Source organism: Dermacentor albipictus, chromosome 1 (assembly GCF_038994185.2).
Source record: "Dermacentor albipictus isolate Rhodes 1998 colony chromosome 1, USDA_Dalb.pri_finalv2, whole genome shotgun sequence".
Classification (NCBI taxonomy): Eukaryota; Metazoa; Arthropoda; class Arachnida; order Ixodida; family Ixodidae; genus Dermacentor; species Dermacentor albipictus.
Genome location: NC_091821.1, coordinates 422,213,638 through 422,233,345, shown reverse-complemented (window position 1 = coordinate 422,233,345; position 19,708 = coordinate 422,213,638). Strand labels below are relative to the sequence as shown.

At 39.8% G+C, this 19,708-nt stretch overlaps 1 protein-coding gene across 1 annotated transcript in view; it reads right to left on the bottom strand.

Moving 5' to 3' along the window:
• Positions 1–264: 264 nt before the first annotated feature.
• The window catches only part of Nt5c (5' nucleotidase C), a 50,788-nt gene continuing 31,344 nt past the window's right edge, over positions 265–19,708 (bottom strand). Inside the window, exons 11-14 of the mRNA XM_065425287.1 lie at positions 17,533–17,673; positions 12,980–13,066; positions 5,863–5,921; positions 265–4,669 (exon numbers count right to left, since the gene is read on the bottom strand). Coding sequence (XP_065281359.1) covers positions 4,465–4,669; positions 5,863–5,921; positions 12,980–13,066; positions 17,533–17,673 — 492 coding nt within the window. The 3' untranslated portion in view covers positions 265–4,464. The remainder of the gene's footprint in view (positions 4,670–5,862; positions 5,922–12,979; positions 13,067–17,532; positions 17,674–19,708) is intronic.

Sequence of the window (19,708 nt, the reverse complement as noted above, 5' to 3'; positions counted from 1 at the left end):
AAATTAAAGTTTGTGCATAACAATTTTCACCATTGTTTATTCACAACTACCTGCAAAGATTTATTGTCGTCAAAACGCTATTCAGAGATCATATATGTTGTTCATTGGGCAAATATGCTTTTCATGTGCACGAAAGTGCAAGCACTTCACATTATACCTCAGAAAATTTCTTGTATTTCCACATACTCCATAAGTATATACATACAGGAAGCAGGCATGAAAAGTTAAGCTCAATGTCACAATATGTACATAAGAATATGTGCATTCTCTTGTTCGTAGATTACAGATTTTATTTCATTGAACAGTAATTTTTCACTCTCGTAGACAAAAAAAGCTAACAAAGTTTGCAACGAATAAACACAGCATGATCAAAAGACGTGTCAGTAAACTCCAGGAAATGAGTAGCAGGCAACAGTGATTCTAACGAATAAAACAGACAGCAACGGGTACAGATTGTTCATTATGCACATGCTTACAACGTTAACTGAAGTGCATGTCTTAACTGCACCAGAACGTAGCCAAATGATACAAGATACTTCTTCAAGATAGTTAAGCGAACTTACATAAAGGGCAGCAGTACAATGACCAATTTATTTGTGCAAAGAACACTGAATCCCTCGTGCATCAGATTTGGCTGTCCTCTATGGCACAATGCCTTATCCTAACTAATGGAAAAAGTCCTGAAAAGTGACCTAAGCCAACTAGAATGCGTCAACTTTTGAGCTACAAATACTTTGTTACGTGAGCTGACAGATCAATTATGCTGCACGAAGTGCACACCAATACGACGAAAATACTTGTGCAGGACTGACGAGTTCCTAATGGACTGATATTTGTTATCCTGCAGAAAGCAACAGACAAGAACACATACCGGAAACACTAATTTCAACACATACAGAATTGAACAGTCTGTACAGTGAAAGCCCTCCAGCATTTGCATATCTATAAACACTCGGCGTAAGTCGATCAGCTCGCAGCAACAGCAGTTCGTAGGAACAGGCCATATAATGAAACATTGCATGTGCCACAACAAGTGAGACATACAAACGCACCTGCTCCAGCTGTGTGTGCTTTTCCTTCTTATGCCAGGCTCTTGACAGCACCACTTGATTCTAGTGCAACGATTCATTAGTTTACACAGCCATACCAACTCTATTGTAAACACAACTAGACAAAGGAAAGCAAAACTTGCGCCCCCAATGCCAAAAGCGGATCAAAAGGGCAAAAGAATGTGCAAAGACAAGCACATATGGCTAAACAATTCAAATAAGCGCAGCAACACTGTATCAATCATTACACATTTATGAACATCAATGACTGATCATACTTAAACACAATGTGGCTCCAGAATTATTTGTTAAAATAACTCAGCACTCAATAGCATAGAGGAAAGCAACCTGTTGCTATTCTTTCAATGATGAAAGACTGCTTGATTTATGTAGGAAATGCTGTGTCAAAGTAAAAACAAATACTCCTGAGCAGTTTCATGAACAGATGTGTATAACTCAGTGAGATTACAGATGTGCAAATGTCCTTGCAAAATTTCCTATGCACAATCACAAAAAGACTCGTAGAAAACTATACAAAGATGCATGCGTTGTAAAGTATAGGCTAATAAAAATACACAGAACAAAAATATATATATAACTTCAAGATGACAGCAACAGCTCTTAGTATTTGTAAAACTTGGCAACCATACCTCATTAACCACAACAGAGAACTACAGCTAACATGCACTGAACGACCCTTCTTTTCATTCCATAACACGAAACCACTGAGCTTTCTTACCCTGACAAAGAGAAAAACCATTTGTAATGCTTCTGTAAGCTGCACATTTATGTGTCACTTGACACACACACACTCTCTCGAACAACTTTTTTCTTCCATTAGCAGTGCTTTTTTCTTCCATTAGCAGTGCACGGTGCAAGTTCACTGGCCGAGCAATCATTCACCGGCTGTACTCAATTCACCTTCGCTGGCTGCATTTTTCTCACATTGATTCACTAGTCTCTGTCAATACTGCTGAGGTGTTTATAAAATATGAGCTGGTAACAATAGTGTGGCCATTAAGCCTCTTAAACTTATTGGTACTCTTGACAATCAGCCTCTGTTTAGGGCTGGCAGAAGCATTTAAATAAAATATCTTGCGCGAGGATTCAAACAGGAGAACAAACACAGAAGGAGGTGGTAAGGTAATTGCTCGAGCTTGTGGAAAATAAGTAGTTTGTGTTGGCAGCCACCAGAACAAACTCTAGCAAAATGCTGTACCGGCTGGTGCCCCGAGTGCAAAAGAATAGTGCTTTTTGATGCTGTCCCACAATGACGAAATCCTCAGGGAACTGCGCTGCTAATAGCAGACGCTTCATCTCAGGTGAAGAAGGCTGATTTCTGCAGTAAACTATGCTTGAATTTGTTTTTCACCACGCTAATGTACAGACCAAAAAGGTGAAATGCTAACAGAAAGAATAGCAATTCGTGGTAATACATGACTGGTCAGTGGCTTGCTATGTCTCATAACACGGAGGTTGGATTTTAAATTATTACATACATGAGTGACATATAACTCTTGCAGTACTGTTAAAGATGGGAAACAGCCTAACAACAAAGAGTGAATTGGGTCTTAAAAATTAGAATCCCACAGTACTTCCAGTTAGGCAGTCACACATCATTAGATACAGGCAGGCACACAACCAATGCACACATTCCATCGCACACATTCCATTGCCAAGTAAGTGTCAAATAGTAAGTACGTAAACATGCAGGACTGTCACTGGAGTGATAATCTCCCTTGAGTGGTTGACTCCTTCTCAATACCTGAGTTTGTTCCTCTCCAACATGACCCAAATGCACAATTAAAGATGATCATACCTTGATGTTAGTGCGATAAATGGGCAGACAAGGGGAAAAAATTTATCAAGGTGTCTAAATGATCACTGGAGCATTCGACTGCTTTCTATGTTGCTAATGACACCCATTGGATAATGGTATTCTTAACGGACTTTCACAATAACCTGCATGGTGAAAGGGATAAGCATTGCAGCAATAAAATGTGCACTTGTCAAAAGTGCGAAAAAAAAATAAAAATAAAAGCAATGACACAGAGTTCAAATCATTCTGGGGCAGCTGCAAGAACCCAAAGATGTCTCTTTCTCTCTCCTTAATTTTAACTTTGCTGACTAATTTAGTAATGCAATAGGTGACCTTGCAACAGCAATGATATTACAAACAATAAAAATTAGTCATGCAAGTCCTATAAACAATGTGATTCTCTCACGCAGACTAGCTGTTTCTGACACTGCCTCTTGGCCATTGGTAATCACCCCAAAAAGCAGCACACCAAACACGTACTATGGGTGTGAGAAATCTGTTATGAGCTTAAAAAGATTTTAAAAAAACTGACTCGGATGTGGTACCATAGTGTGACAGAGTTCACAAGAGAGTATGACATGCTGCTTTACGAATGATATGACATCGACATGGCTTTATCCATCACTTCTTACTTTGCACACGTAATATGCCAAGGCGACTATATGGAACAGACCCACTCTCAACAATGCTGTCTACTTTGCTAAGCAATGCATGCCACCCAACATGCGTAACCATAGCAGTTTGCTTCAATTCCCTTAGAGCTCCTATTAGGTTTTTGTCATGTGAAACCATTGCTGGCGTGTCCATGATTTGTTTTGACATTTTAAATCCCAAATATGCCTGCCTATACTGCCAGGAAAAAGGACGTTACTGGGAATGCTAACACTCTTCGTGGATAGTGTGATATCCTTAAGGAAACTTGACTACATGTTTCAATGCAGTTTAGCCATAATATTAGCTGAATTAAAAGAGGGCCAGCGTCAATCAGCATTTCGGTTACTTCACAACTACACAACATGACATATCAAAGCCATTACAGGCAGTAGCACTGCTATTTTTTTAGGAAGTTAACATCCCATGATTCTCTTTCTATCAGAAATGTACGAAGCGCATTCGAGGACATCACCTCCCTAATGCAATGTCAATAAACGATACCATAAAGGAACACTTCTCTGAAATCTTTCTCCTCATCTGCCATGATGCTAAAGCAGTTCATCCTCCACTACTCATCCTCATGAGCAATGTTCTCTCCACTTCTGCTACATCTCTCATTTCGTTACTGATCAAATACACTTTCTCTGTTTTGCTTTTGCTGTTCCATCAAAGTTCAAACCGAATGTCTGTCCACTTAGCTTATGCGTTACCTACTTCGTATCCTGGAATACTTTGATGTTGAAGGTCAGGAAGCTTCGTCTGCTATTTCATTTGGCTTTGCACCACTTGCCTGTCGGGGTAAAGTGTGGTTCACTGCACAGGACTGACCACGCTCTGCATGCATGGTCATTTTGCCATATAGAAAAAATGCAGCCGGCGCCGAGTGAACTAAGTGGCATACCACTCCACCATTCAACCAAGGCAATCTCAATGACAAGGAACTTAGCTGTGTGGGGTGTGGCATTCATGGGGGAGTGCTCCACGACGCGGGTAGAAGGTATGTCGCAGCGAGTAGTTGAGTAGGTTGGTGACATGCGACATGTAGATGTCTGAGTAGCGGAACAGACGTCGGGAGAAGTATGTCGGATTGTGATGCGTGCGGAAGATGCTTCCGAAGTTGGGGTTGAACAGAGACTTCGTGGTTTTCCTGTTTGAGTAGCGTACGTGAGAAAGAAGAAGCAGAAACAAATGCAACCACGCAACCATGATTTTTCAAATAGGGCAATGCAAAGCACTACGATGCACAGTTTGTGTTTATTGAAAGGTTTAAAGGGATAATAAAGGTTGTGGGCTCAGGTAATGACGATGGTGCGCTTTGATGCCTGACCCTTTATAATGGCTGATGGACGAATACTCTGACATGAGCCCATTTGGACTTGGCACTCAGCAGAGCTGTGACTTTCAAGCTAGATGGCTACTAAGGCTCTCAGAGACAGACGTCATGAAGACCAGCGGACGGCAGCACTTTTACTTGACTGTGGCCGAGAACCAATGGACACTGGCCAGAAGCACATAAAATGTCTAGGTTGAATCAACGCTTCAGTTTAGTGTCCCTTTAAAATGTAACTAAAGATAAATGTTCAGGTGGACTGATAGATTGCACTTGTAGAGTGCCAATGTGCAAGAATTATAATAAGCAAGGGCTTGGTAATCCAGAAAGTATGCAGTAACGAAAGGCCTGCGGCCATGACACCTTGAAATGCCTGTGTCTTATCCCGATGACATCCTAGATTTTGACAGCATCTGCTGGCAACTAATTGCCAGATCAACCACATTTCGAGCTTTACTAAGCCTTCACTATGGCGGAGAGTTCTGGTAGTCACTCCCCCCCCCTTTCCAATCAACTAGCAATAACCAAGACTGGCAGCTAGACTTGACATTTTATTCGAGGCTTCCTTGTATAGTACGCAACGTTTGTTGCACCGAGGGCTAAAAAGAAAGCAGCATATTGATCCAAAGAAGGCAGTACTTATAATGCTAGTACATATGTGCTGAAAAGCAAGCACTGCTGACAGAAGCCATGCTTATGCAAGTATAGTGTTTGTAAAGAAATGGATAAACTAATAATATTATAAAAATGAGGAAGCAAGAAATTCCAGTTTTACACTGCGGCAGAGTGTGGAGGTCTAAACTCTCTTCATTTATAGCGGCGCATGCTGCCACAGTCCAGCCAACCACTGAAGTTTTGTAAAAAAAGTCTGTCTACATATTGCCACCTGGCAAGTCCCTTTGTGAGAAGAGACCTACATTGCATTCCCAAATATTTATACTAGTAGTACAAAATACAATCGATGCATGAATGCTATTTGCTTTTAACGAAACACTGTATAATTTGCTTACCTGAGCTGATCTCGTTCCTGCAGGAGTTGTTCAATGAAGTCCTCAATGTCCTCATGGTCCTGGATTTAATCGCAAGAACAATTATTGTGTAATGTGACAGAAGAACCCACCACATCACAGAAGGGGCCTTAGGGTTATGCATGAAAATGTAACACCATCTAACCTCGTTTTAACAAACTTGCATTCCACACAAAAAACATCTTCAATATATCCGACATTTATTATAAGCGTACATTCGCCACATGCCGATATCAGTGAGAAACATTTCATATCTATCGTGCTGTATCCAATAACTTGTTATATTTGTGTTTGTTACATTATGGTGTGCCTGTCTCTCACGTGCATAAAAGTGAGCATAAAAGTGACAGTACAGTGCATATATGTGCACTTAATTTTGACATGTGAGGTATAAGTAAAAAGAGAGAAAAAAGACTCGGCAGTTGCAATAATTTGTTGCCTTTGAAGTAGTTCCCTTGCTAGAAACAGATCGCTCCCACAGCTTCTTTCAACTTTGGAAAGCCTTTTGGAATACTTCTTTAGGAATAGCAAACAACTCCTTCTGCAAATTTTTCTTGAGCTTTTTAAATAAGGACCTCAACTTAGGAAATAAAAAATATTTGCTGGAGCCATATCTAGAGAGTAGGGTGGCTCTGGTACAATGGGTGTTTCATTTTTTTTTTGCGAGAAACTCATGTACAAGGAACGATAAGTGAACTGGTGCTTTGTCTCCCCAACTCTGTTTGCCCAAAGATGAGGACCCTTATGGCATATGGCTGCCCTTAAACACTTCACAACTGCCACGTAGAACTCCTTGTTTGCTGTCTGTCTACATGGAATGTATTTGTAATAAAGTATGCCTTGCCAGTCAAAGGAAACCACCAACATCTCCTTCATGATCGATCGATTCATCCAAGCTTTCTTTGACCCCACCCACTGTGATGAATGAGCCTTGGTATTGACATCATACCCATGCACCCAGATTTCATCCCTTGTTACAATAATTTTTGAAAATCTTTCATCAGCACTGGCAAGATCAAGCAGTTCTTGACTGATGTTAACACGGTTCACCTTTTGGTCCTCTGTCAACAGACAGGGCACAAATTTCATAGCAGTGAGATGCATGTTCAGTTTTTCAGCCAGAATTACTTGGCACGATCTGAAGCAGATGCCTATATCTTCAGCAGTATCTCTTATATCAAACAGCTGTTTTGTAGGAGCAATTCACGAACTTCCTTGATGTGAAAATTGCCTGCTAACATGGAAGCTCGTCAACTTTGGAAATCTTCATAAGTTGACACTTGTCCCGCTTTTAAATAACTGTACCACTCAAAGCAATGTGATCGACTCGTATAATTGTCCTAGGAGGTTCGCTGAAGCATTTTCTGCACTTCATTTGCAGCTCTCCCAAGTTTAAAGCACAATGTCACGCACATGCATTGTTCTTCCATGTCACTCACCTTTACTGCCTCAAAAATTACAGACTGGTCACTGCACCTATTTACTTTAGTGGCTGTAGCTTGCTTACAGGCAGTTATAGATTTGAAACGGCAAAAAGCTGCCACAGTGCAACATGTTCACCGGTTTGGCCACTGTGCAATCATTCCAATCCTTGATCACACCTCGTAGGTAATTTTCTAGCGTTCTCTATGCCTCAAGCTCCTTCTAAAGGGCACCAGGAAACCAGCAATTGCCGAATTGAAAGACTGAACACGGTGTGCTACCAGACTCAGAATTCCTGTAGATTAAATTTATCTGGGTAAGTAGTGAATAGCAAACCTAATTTCTACATTGGTGATTTCACATTTTCTCTGCACAAGGGCCACTCCAGAGCTAGCTAAATATTTTGCTGAAGAAAGTAAACCTATGCAGTATAGAAAACTGTAACCGAAGTGGTTTAAACTTCCAAAGGTACATCGCTGCCTCGGGAGATGCCTTTGTGGAGAGCACCGATTTCAATTTGTCATTAACCTTGGGCTTTTTAATGCAAGCTTTCACTGTCCTGTGAGACAAATACTGCAGCTCAATGCCAGGTCTTAAGGATTGGCTAAAAATTAGCGAAATCAGAAATATGGAGTGTGTTTGTGCTACATACCACCTGCACACGAGTCTGGCAGTATGCACCTTGTAGAGTGCCACGTTTAACAAATTACAGATAACATTTTTGCATTCTTTGTTGTTTCTTTTTCTTATTCCTTAGACAGTTGCTCACTTCATAAGTATCATATGCGGTAACAATTTTTTTATTTCACAAGAGATTAGAATGCTATATTACAACATGGATACAATGAATTCTTTGGATATAACAAAGTAATTTCTCACCAACATTCGTGTGTAACGAGTACAGCAGAACTTCAACATAACAAATATGGGTATAACGAATAATCAGATATTATGGAGTATATCTAAAATGTAGCTAGCCAATATCAGTGTGTAACGAATATATGCTTATAACAAATATTGGTTAATGATGTTACTTTTATGTCAGATGCCACTTGAATACAGTGAAGTTTGAGTGTAATATTTGTAGTACCTATGAGCAGTTGAAAACATGTGCAAAGTGGAGCACAGCTGTGGGAATGTTGAACAGACTTTCTCATTACAGCATGGAAAGTGGAGGCAATGTTGAGGTGGTATCACAACATATAGCTTAAGTTGGTCAACCCAGTGGAGTGGCCATAGGTCACACCATGAGCATCTCATCAAAAAACGAGCGTATTAGGCCCTCAACGGGAAATATAGTGATGGGGTGGTTGTGTGTTTCGAAAGAAGCAACAGGAATCAAGTGACACATGTGTTAGCAGTTTGTGATAGCAGGTGACAACCATTCCACATTTCCGTGGTGTAGCAAGGATGCTCGCAGAATACACCATAGGCCATGTTTGAATTGTAAAGCTTGTTTTGAACAATCAACATCGCAGAAATTAGGCTCGCATTGAGAATATTTGAAAGAAGCTTTGGTTGTATACTTCTCTTTTCGACAGCCGATGCTCTTGGTGTATAAGTGTGATAAGCTTTGCATGCTCCATCTAGTGTAGAATTTGTTGTATCGGCAGTTGACCATGCTTACAAATGCCGAAATATCAAAGAAAACTGCAGAGCTTGAATTAAAATTTGAACATCGCGTGAACCAGCTTGTGAACCAACTTGTGAATGCTAAACTAAAGCTTCAGGAATCAGGTTTAGATGTCAGTAAGCTAAACGCGGAGGTTTCCAGAATGGATGCCAGCATGAAACTGCTGAGTGACCTTGTGGAAAGTGTTCGTTCCCAGCAAACAGAAATCTGTGCAACTAATAAGGGATTGGAAAGTGACAACGATGTGTTGCAGAAAGTTTCTGAAATGGATCAATACTAAAGGTTAAGCAATGTAGAAATCAAAAGCGTACCGTACCGTCCACTCAAGGCAGACTGTGTTTCTATAGTGACCGCCATTGGTGAAAAAGTCAACTTTCCTATCACGACTTCTGAACTAGATGTAGTTCACCGTGCGTCAGCTAAATACGGTCAAGCAAACATAATCACTCATTTCTGTTCCCACGCAAGAAAAAATGAATTTGTGAAAAAAGCACGGAAGGCCCTGCTCAACACATGCAGCATTGGCTTTCCTGGAGAAACAACCCAAGTAATTTTTGTTAACGAGAACCTCTCACAGGAAAACAGACTGTTTGCGAAAGCACTGGCACTGAAAAACAAGAAGCAATGGCTCTTCCTTTGGGCAGAGAACTGCCAAATTAAGGCAGGTAAAACTGTGGACAGCCACGTCTTTCGCATGACATGTGATGTGGACCGTGCAATCTTCACCTATCTTTCCTGTAAACTTTTTTTACACTGTTTATTGATATGACATACTTCACTCCTGCTCAACTTGAATCACAGTCTTCATTATCTCATAGATCGCTCATCCATTTTAATGCGTGCAACCTTTGAAAAAAACCTTGATAATATTGCTAGTTACCACTTATATTACCACTTCTCAGTTATTTGTGTGAGTGAAACGTGGCTATGTGCAAGTGACAAGAGTTTGTATAGCTTTCCTTCATATCACTGAGGGTATTGTCAATGCAGTGAAAGCAATCATGGTGGCACAGCTGTTTTCATTTCTTCCAACTTCCATTATCACCGTAGATTTGACTTGGCAAGAAACGTTTATGATTGTGGATCTGTTTGGATCGAACTACATGAATCAAACCTTTTTCAAGATAGAAAGAACTTAGTTATGGCTTGCATTTATAGATCACCTTCAGCTTCTGTTAATGAATTCTGTTTGGCTTTAGGCAAAACATTGCATGGACTATCAATAGAACAAAAAAAAAATGTTGTTATATTAGGAGACATAAATATTAATTTTCTAGAAGAGTCCACCACATCTGTCACTGAATATGTTACCTGCATCAATGGATATGGTTACGAATGTCTATTAACTGTGACAGACAAGGCACTCTTATTGACCACATATTATCTAATCTTATTACTCCTACTAATGCTGGTGTAATTGAAGTATCCATAACTGACCACAACCCTTTCTTCACTCAATTAAGTATTCTGCCTAACACTGAGCAACAGTCTTTTAAGAGCAAGCTAAACAAATAATTATTCATAGATCTAATCAGTTGCATAGACTGGTCACCAGTATTCGCAACATTAAATCCACAAAGTGCTTATTAGAAGTTTTCGACCATAATAGATAATGCCCTCACTGCAAGCACTAAATTAATTACTTCCAGACATAAGTTTTCGACTGCATATAACCCGTGAATAACCATTAGCCTATTGAACAGTCTGTGAAAGAAAGATAACCTTTATAAATAAAACAAAGAGTCCCCCATTCAACATTAATGTACGTAAATGCTATAGGACACATTCTAACATTTTAGGGAGGCTTCTCAAGGACACTAAAAAGACTTATTACGCGAACACAATTAAAAGTGCTGGCAATAATTGGAAACAGCAATGGAATGGAATCAATTCTTTTCTCGGCAGGAGTATGTCTAATACCTTTATACCCAAGATTGAGTCAGGAGATGACTCCTACGATAGCCCCTGTGACATTGCAAATGCATTCAATAGTTCATTTCCTGTACAGGAAGTCGACTCTTTTAAACCTGTCAATTCCTTATGCCCTTGTTTGTCTCACACGTCTTTTCTTTATCCTGTCTCCGTCGAAGAAATATGCATTGTCATCCATAACATGAAAGGCACGAGTGCAGGACAGCACGGCATTCACTCAAATCGTATTAAATTAATAGCCCATTTAATCTGTGACATGTTTTCACACAGCATCAACCTAATATTTCAATCTGGCATTTTTCCAACTGCACTAAAAAAGGCCAAGCTCATTCCGGATTTTAAGAAAGGTGACAAATTCCTCACTTCAAACTATCGTCCCATTGTCATACTTTCCTTCTTCAGCAAAGCTAATAAAAAAGTTATCGTCACTCGTTTGACTAATTATTTAGAAAAATTTCACATTCTTTCTCCAACTCAATTTGGTTTTTGGCCAGGCTTTTCTACTGAGCTAGCATTAATATCTTTAACAGACAACATAAAAACTGCAATAAATGCTGGTAGTTTTGTTGCTGCGTTATTCATTGACCTTTCAAAGGCATTTGATTCCATTGTTCATTGCATGTAGTTTCAGAAGCTAGAATCGATCGGAATAACCGACCCAGCTTTAACTTTACTCCGCAGTTACTTGCAAGACTGAAAACAATCGGTATACATTTCTGGTACTTACCCATTACCTAAAGTAACTAATATTGGTGCGCAGCAATGCTCTGTTCTTGGTCCTCCCTTATTCTTAATCTATATCAATGATCTTCCATTATGCCTAAGCTCATCTAATTGTATACTCTATGCTGATGACACTACCATACTAAGTGCAGGTGAATGTATAGAATAACTCTTATCCAAAATTAACAAAGATGCCGCCAATGTATTGAACTGGTGCCGGAGTAATGGACTAAGTATTAACACTAAAAAGTCTAATTTTATTATCTTTTCTTCACACAATAGGTACACTTCTTGCACTCCATCTATTCACATTGGTAATGACATAATATTTGCTTCTGACAATACCACCTTCCTGGGGGTAAAATTGGATAGGCATCTAAAATTCACTATGAATATGAATGCACTAATAAAGAAATCGGTATGCGGCATTAGGATTCTACTAAAGGATAAGTCATACTTTGATATTAAAACCCTGCTATCACTTCATCACGCATTTAGTCAGAGTCATTTTAATTACTGTATCTCTACATGTGGTAGCACTTACCCCTCACATTTGTCCCCATTGAAGCATATTCAAAATCAGGCTATATGTATCACAACATTTAACAATCCCACAGCTAATGCTTCGTAGTTGCTTTGTGATCACAACATACTAGCACTGGATAACATAAACAAATACTCCCTCGGCATTTTATTTTGCAAATTCGTGAATGGAAAACTCCCTACAGCGCTTATTAACCCAGATCAGTTCTCCTATGCCGCTTCTATGAGATTCGATTCACAGAATAACTTTTTGTTGCCTAAACCAAGAACTAATTATGGCAAATTCACTGCTAACTTTGCTTCAACTTCACTACGAAATGTCTTACCCACTAAGCTTAAAGAATATTCTGCCATTAGTTCATATAAATTCGAGGTGCGTGTGTTCTTGCAACATGTATAAAGTTGACTTTTTATATGTGTTATGTATCTTTGTGTTTCTTTGTTTCTATCCCTTTCTTTTCTTTGATACCTATGTTTCATGTTTTATTACATATTCATGCTCTTGCTTTAATCATGTATGCACCAATTTCCCGTTTAGACCCCCTGTTGGAAGTATTAACAGGGGGTCTCGCCCTTACAGTTTTTGAATACGAGACTGCCTTCTGTATATAGCTCATGCCTAAATATACTTGTATATGACATAAACTCCAATTCAAAACTATGACGCTGTTGCTGATAAGGTTATCAATTATATATGCACGAAGCACCTGCATGGTAAGCGTTGTTCAACACTTGCTTAGCGAGAGATACCTTGAATGACAAAATTTCACTAGCACACTACTATCTCATTCAGTGTAGTCAGCACAACCTCTACAAGCAGTTTAAACACACCTATGAAAAACTTACCTGCATCTCTTCAATCAAGTGCTGCAGAGACTGAAGCCAACTGACAGTGTGTCTAAATTCTTCAGAGTTCAGGATCTTAATCTCATTCTAGAAGAAGAAAATAAAAGATCAGCATACTCTTGCTTAGCAAGTTCCTGCTCTAGGGTTCGTGTTTAGGATCATGTGTTTGGTTAAAAAATAACCGTTCTGGTTACAAAAAAAGTGAAACTTTATCCTTCTAATTTGCAACTTATTCTGAGAAAACTACCAAAAATTTCAAATTTGATTTGACTTCACAAGAGTTTTGCATACAATGTCCTCTACAGAAAAATATATATATGGTTTATTATTCCTTGTAATCAAAGAAAATGCTGAATAAGACACCTTGTTATAAGAGAGAGATCTTTTTATCAGTTACATATATGTAAAGGTATGAAGTAACATTCTCCTAACACATGGTAGCAAAACGGAATGTAAACTAAAGGATTACGTGCATGAATGCTCAAACTCAGAGGTGTGTGGTGAAACAAGTTAACGTGCATGACATACCCAGCGAGCAAATGAAAATTAACTGCAGCGTCGACATGCACAGCTCAGACTTGTGAGTTACAAAGCAACAAGTGCAAGCAGTTCAAATCATTCCACTCAGGTCAAGCATACAGTGCAGTGCCTTAATGTATATGCATGAATATTCAAATGAGACAGAGATTCACAGGAACGTATAAACTTAAAATGACCAAAAGTGGTCAAATAAAAGATGTCTCTAGAGCAAACAATTCGACAAAGGGACTTGTCCTTGCCCTAGCAACAACTTGTCCTTGTCATGATAACAATTTGTCCTCATTATGGTAACAGCTGTTGTTACCACGAAGAAGAAAAGTCCCCTTGTTGAAATGTTGGCTCCAGGGACACACCTTGTTCAACAACTTTTGGTCATGCGTGAATGGGGGGAGTACTGGCCTAATGCTATAAATATTAGAATCTTATATATTATGCAGTACTGTGTGTGATTAGGACAGTTGACTATTCAAGGAGGCTACATCGGCATTTAGGACACAACTTTGCAGCATGGTCTTCGTATGCTGGCGTCATTCTGTTTGTTCACTCTGGTTCGCCATTGTCCGACATTGTCCGACAACTGCCCAGTATGCTGAGAAATCTATAACTGATGAGCTTTCATGTTCCAAAATTACACTTCAATTACAATTCAATTATTTAAGTGTGCTACATGAAGAAAACCTACCTTGTAATCAGGGCTGGGCAAAAATACTTTGCAAATGTATCATGATACAGATTCAAGATACTAGCAAACTAATTGTACCCAATATGATACTTGCCATCTGTATTTTAAGATACTTTGATACTTGAATTTCTCCTTATAGTTCCACTACAGGGGCTGCTGCAAGTTTGCAGGTGTTTACTTGCAAATTCCCATCAGTTTGTTCCTTTTACTGTATGCAAATTTTTTTTGACAATCTATTAAGTAGTACATCGCTATTCCGCAACAATTTATGTGGCCAGCCACACTATCATATCAAGGCAGGCACGCTGCACAATGTGAAATTTTTCCGTGCCTTCTTTGCACTCGGTGCAATGCACTGCTTTATGGCCCAATCATAAGGTGCATCAGCATGTTAGTTTTCTATGTATTTGTTTGTATATGTTCTTATCCGTCCCACATTAGGCTTCAGTGTGTTATCTGCATATTATGCCCTGGAGTTGAAAGTATTACAGGTTGTGCATTCGATGGAGATAACAATGTTTATGAGCAATATATTGCCCTATGAAGTTTTCATTTCTGTATGTCAGTGAATGTAGCTTAGTGTATCAAGGTACTTAGAGACAAGAAACACTGGAATATATGAAGGTCGAACTTGGTGACATATACCACCACCCTGTTTCAAATAAGATGGCCATATCACCATTGTTATCATCGTGAAACTGTCATTGTGAGTTTGTATCAATGTTCAAAGTGTGCATAATTTAAACTTAATGTTAAAGGCCAAGTGCAACGAAGTCTCACTTTGGCTAAATTGGTAATAAAGTGGTAGCAAATATCTCAAGCAATCTTGAAACAGCTGCATGACTCAAAATCATGAAATTTTCTTATTGACAGGCATTGAATAGCTCCTAATCAGACGACGTGTGTACCTGCTGCTTAGTGGCTATGATGCAAGTCCCAGCAAGCCCCCTCCAAAATTTCTCAGCTTGCTGCGGGTAGCCGCAGGTGGTGCCTAATGTTGGAGATTGTGGTGCAAAGTTGTGCTATCCCAATCACGCGTAACTTCCGGCAAGTGGTAATGTAAGCATTTTTTTTTCTAGTTTCAGTATCAGAAATACCTATGTTCGCAAGCCTTTCATGATGCATCTACTCGATTTTCAAAAGTAAAATTTTGCAATGAGACTGTCTGAATCTAGATTTTTACGTAACCCATAATTTTACTGCAGTTAAAGCTCGCTGTGTAGCAGTACACACTGCTGGTTTTGCAAAATGTGCATCTAGATTTGACTTTATATTCGTCTAATCATAAAGCACATACACACACGCACAGTAGATCATCTAACAGCAGACAATGTTCCAGTTAAGAGAGCATGCTAGCCTGAGAATGGTGCAGGAGATTTCGGTGGTTGCCTGCATTTGACAACAAACTCGTCTTTCACCTTCCCATGATACGGCATTGCAAAAACATGGGAAAATATTGGCAACTTTTGAGAAATGTTGACTCGCAGTGAAGAAAATATACAAATGTGTCATGGAACGAATCAGTAGATAGTGCACTCGCGGGCATGCCTACAGCAGCAGAGGTATTGGTGTTAAACTGAGGTGGGGGAACCACATAGTGAATAGGGATCATGTAGAAGAAAGCTATGCACTGTATTCGAAAAGCAAGGTAGAAAAAATAAAGATGTCACGATACTTCAGAGCACTGAACACTCTTTTCAAACTCATATAAGGGTACCTGATTTTTGAACGCAATGCTATGGGAACAAATTTGCCAATTGACAAGTGTCCACAACATCCGGAAATAGAGCAGAAACTATTCAGCAATTTTTGTTGTCACGTCAAAGTACTCATGTAGAAACAACTAAGGATGTAGTTACCCTGTCAAAGGCATCGTGTTCTAAAACTTGGAGGTGAAAGGTAAATGAACTTGTGTTTTAATTAGTAAAAATATGGCTTGCATGATAGAGTACAGAACGAAAGCAGGCTCCAAACTCCTCTGTATACACCTTCTCACACTGCTCGCCGATTGTGACAGCAGCCATGTTGTTCTGTCTCATGTTATCCAAATCATTCCTCAGGGTCAATTGCTAACCAAATTTTGTGTAGCTGCAGCGGAATATTCTGGTAGACAGTGTCCTTTAGGTCAACTGACTTCAAACAGCCTGCTGGCACGAAGGCAGATATGTTTCTTGTTTGTTTAGCAGCCACTTTTGCAGCTTCAAATTTAATTGCAAAACATTTGTGCAGGTAAACAACAGTGATTGGGTCAGCGCGCGTAATCAAAGCACTCGAAACCTGAAGCAACATACATTGTTGTTCCAAATTATATGTTTATGCACTGTGCAAAATGTTTGTAGGACTGTTAGCAGATATGGCAGTAGATTTTACAACATGTGTTCAGAGCATATTTCTCGAAAATCGTTCTGCACATTGTTTCTAGCAAAAAAGTATGCCATGAGAACTGGCTTGACTTCCACTCTGTAGTTGCAACATTCCACCTAGCGACTTAGATTAAAAAGTTGTATGGTAGTGTTTTATAAATTGTCACTACTAGTGCTACACAGCATAAAATTTTGTCAATTGTGCATGGTTATTTAAAAGATTACTTAGCATCAAACTGCTGTCTCTTAGATTCTAACTTTACCTGCCGTCAATTGCTTGCCTCAGTGACTCTGAGAGACGTCATGGATTTTGTTACCGAGTGTAGCTTGTACTTTAGGATATACGATACTTCGTATGATGTATCAGAAATACAGATATGATACACACCTTGCCAAATGTATGATGATACAGATACAAGATACCCACAAAATATCTCAAGGGAGTATCTAAGATACATGCATCTTGGATACTGCCCAGCTCCGCTTGTAATGTACTCACCTGCTTATGATGTAATAAACTATAGCACATGCAATAGGAGGTTCACCCCACAGTTTTGCTTTGGTAATCTCTCTCGTAACACCGACACCTTATACACTGCTGTGCCTTTATAGTATAATAAGGTTGTCACTGTCTTTGACTATTACTGTAGAGTATACTGGAATAATTTTCACCGCCTGGGTTCTTTGGCATGCATATAAATTCACTAAGTATGTGGGTGTCTGTACATTCTGTGCCTATTAGAATGCAGCCACTGGAGTCGGGAATCAAATCTACAACCTCATGCATAGCCGTACAATTTCAGAATCGCTCAACCATAGTGGCAAGTGTGGCGTGCGATCTTCACTGTGTTTTGCCAAATCGAAAAGTTGTCATCAATCGCAGCAGCAATAATGTGGCATTGCTGTAAAGTGATGTAATGTAATGTAATGTAATGTAATGGCATTGCTCTAATGTAATGAGCACTTACCGCCAGCTCCCATATGATGGCACCCGTTCTCCAGCCATAGTTGAGCGTCAGGTCAGCGAGGTCACTGTAGATCTGATCTCCGAAGTACAGGACGCTGTTGCCGCACCAGCCAGTCATGGCCTGGAGCTGTGTGACTGTGCCCTGGGTGGGGAACGTGATGTGCAGCAATGAAATGCATCGCAGAGGGCAGTGTTTAGCAGAATTTCCTCAATTCAGTTGACGCTTCCAAAGTTTGTGGAAGCTCTTGCCCATTCAGCCGGCATGCCGAACAGCAGCAGCAACATCGTGGCCAAGAAAGTGACAAAAGAAAGCCCATGACTGAATGAAACTACCTGTCAACTCTCGCTGCTAAGCACAAGGTCACAGGTTTGATTCACGGCCACCGTGGCCACAATTCAACTGGAGTAAAATTTTTAAAAAATATCGATAGTATTTAGGTGCAGGTTAAAAACCTCAGGAGGTCAAAATTAATCTGTAGCCCAAACCCCATTATGGCGTCCTTTATACACACTTTTCATCGCATTCCCACAGGTGTACAGTGGCTCCCATGGGTGTAGAAAGCGTTTAGCAGCTTAAGGACACGGTAGTACCAGGGCTCTGGACTCATTTCAACCATTTGATGTTCTTTAACGTACACATGAATCTAAGTATGAGAAACATTTTTGTGTTCAATCTCTCAAAAAGTGCCTGCTGCAACTGGGAGCTGAGCCACTGCGAAGGCGACATGGCGGGTCTTTAGGCAACAAATGACTAGGCATGGTGCAAGCGCCGTTTGTTCAGAGTGAGTGAACTAGCAGGTGAAAACGGTCTGTAGCCGACTGCACAGCTTTGGGACAATAAACCCCACCGTTTGATTTAATTTTAATTTAACTAGCTAGCCGAGGCTCGGACTTCCCCCCAAGTTACATAAATATACTACTGTTACTGTCCACTCCTCGCATGCTGCGCATCACCTTCTTACACTTTATTTTCTTTATTTGAGTCGCTCATTTGTTTTAGCTAACACGTAGACCTGAACGCAAAACTTTTGCAAGCTAGAGAGCTATAAGAAAGCTTTTTTTTCATTGTTGCTTTATTACGCATCCTGGAAATAGGCAATTCATAATGGCATTTGTACAAAGAAAAAAAAAATTGTGCAACAGTTATTCTGCTGTTGCACTTGCTCCTGTTTTATCATACACACACTTTATCAGTACGAAAGTTTCAGCTTGCACTTCCTATACTACAAAGCTTCCTATTGCCATTATTCCATGTACACTGCTAGCATGTAAATATGCAGTACCATATTCATTAATTAAATTTAGCTGAATGTGAAACAGTTAATCCCAATTGTATGACACCTCTTGAGATGTTTTACTTTAATGTTGCATCCATGTATCGATATGTGTTGTGATCGACTATATATACTTCATATTTTATTGTTATAGTAATGATGAAGAGCCAAAAACTACCCATAGTATGACTTAGAAATCTGGCTATTCATAAGGCGAACTTGTGCCCAGAAAGTCAAACAATACACAAAATTTCTGAAATACCAGCAGCAAACAAAGTCATCTGTCGTCGAATTTGATGTGATGAGTTAAATGCGTTTGCCATTTATATGTGCCTTACTGTACATTCCAGAGTAATTACTGGTACTCACGTACATTTGAGAATGTACAACACTACTTGCAAGCTGTGCACAATGTGCTAGCAATTCCTTTGCTATAGAATTAGCAACAATGTTCAAGAAATTTAGGATACTGTGGGTGCGTCTTGTGCCAAGCGATAACTTGATAACAGTGACAATCATGAGAAAACGGACACTGGCAAAAAGTAAAACAAAAATACAGTGGTCACATGGTGACACGTCCATTGCTTGCCTCAGCTGGCCTCAGATACTGTAGATGCACAAGACGCAAGAAGGGGCACAGGACACATGAAGCACTTTATGTGCCCTGTGCCCCTGAAACAATGCGTAAAGTGATGGAATGGCCATTTCACTATGTTGCGGATGTTTCATGGGCTTATGAATGACGTGTTTGTTTGACGAGGTCATGGCAATGATCCCTTGGTTGTGTGAGCACACATGACCTCGGCAGCGCACCGCCAGAGCCACTGGGCCCCCGTGGCGGGTAAGGACACACGCACACAAAGCTAACTTCCAACAACATGTTATTCCTAGGAAACAGCGACA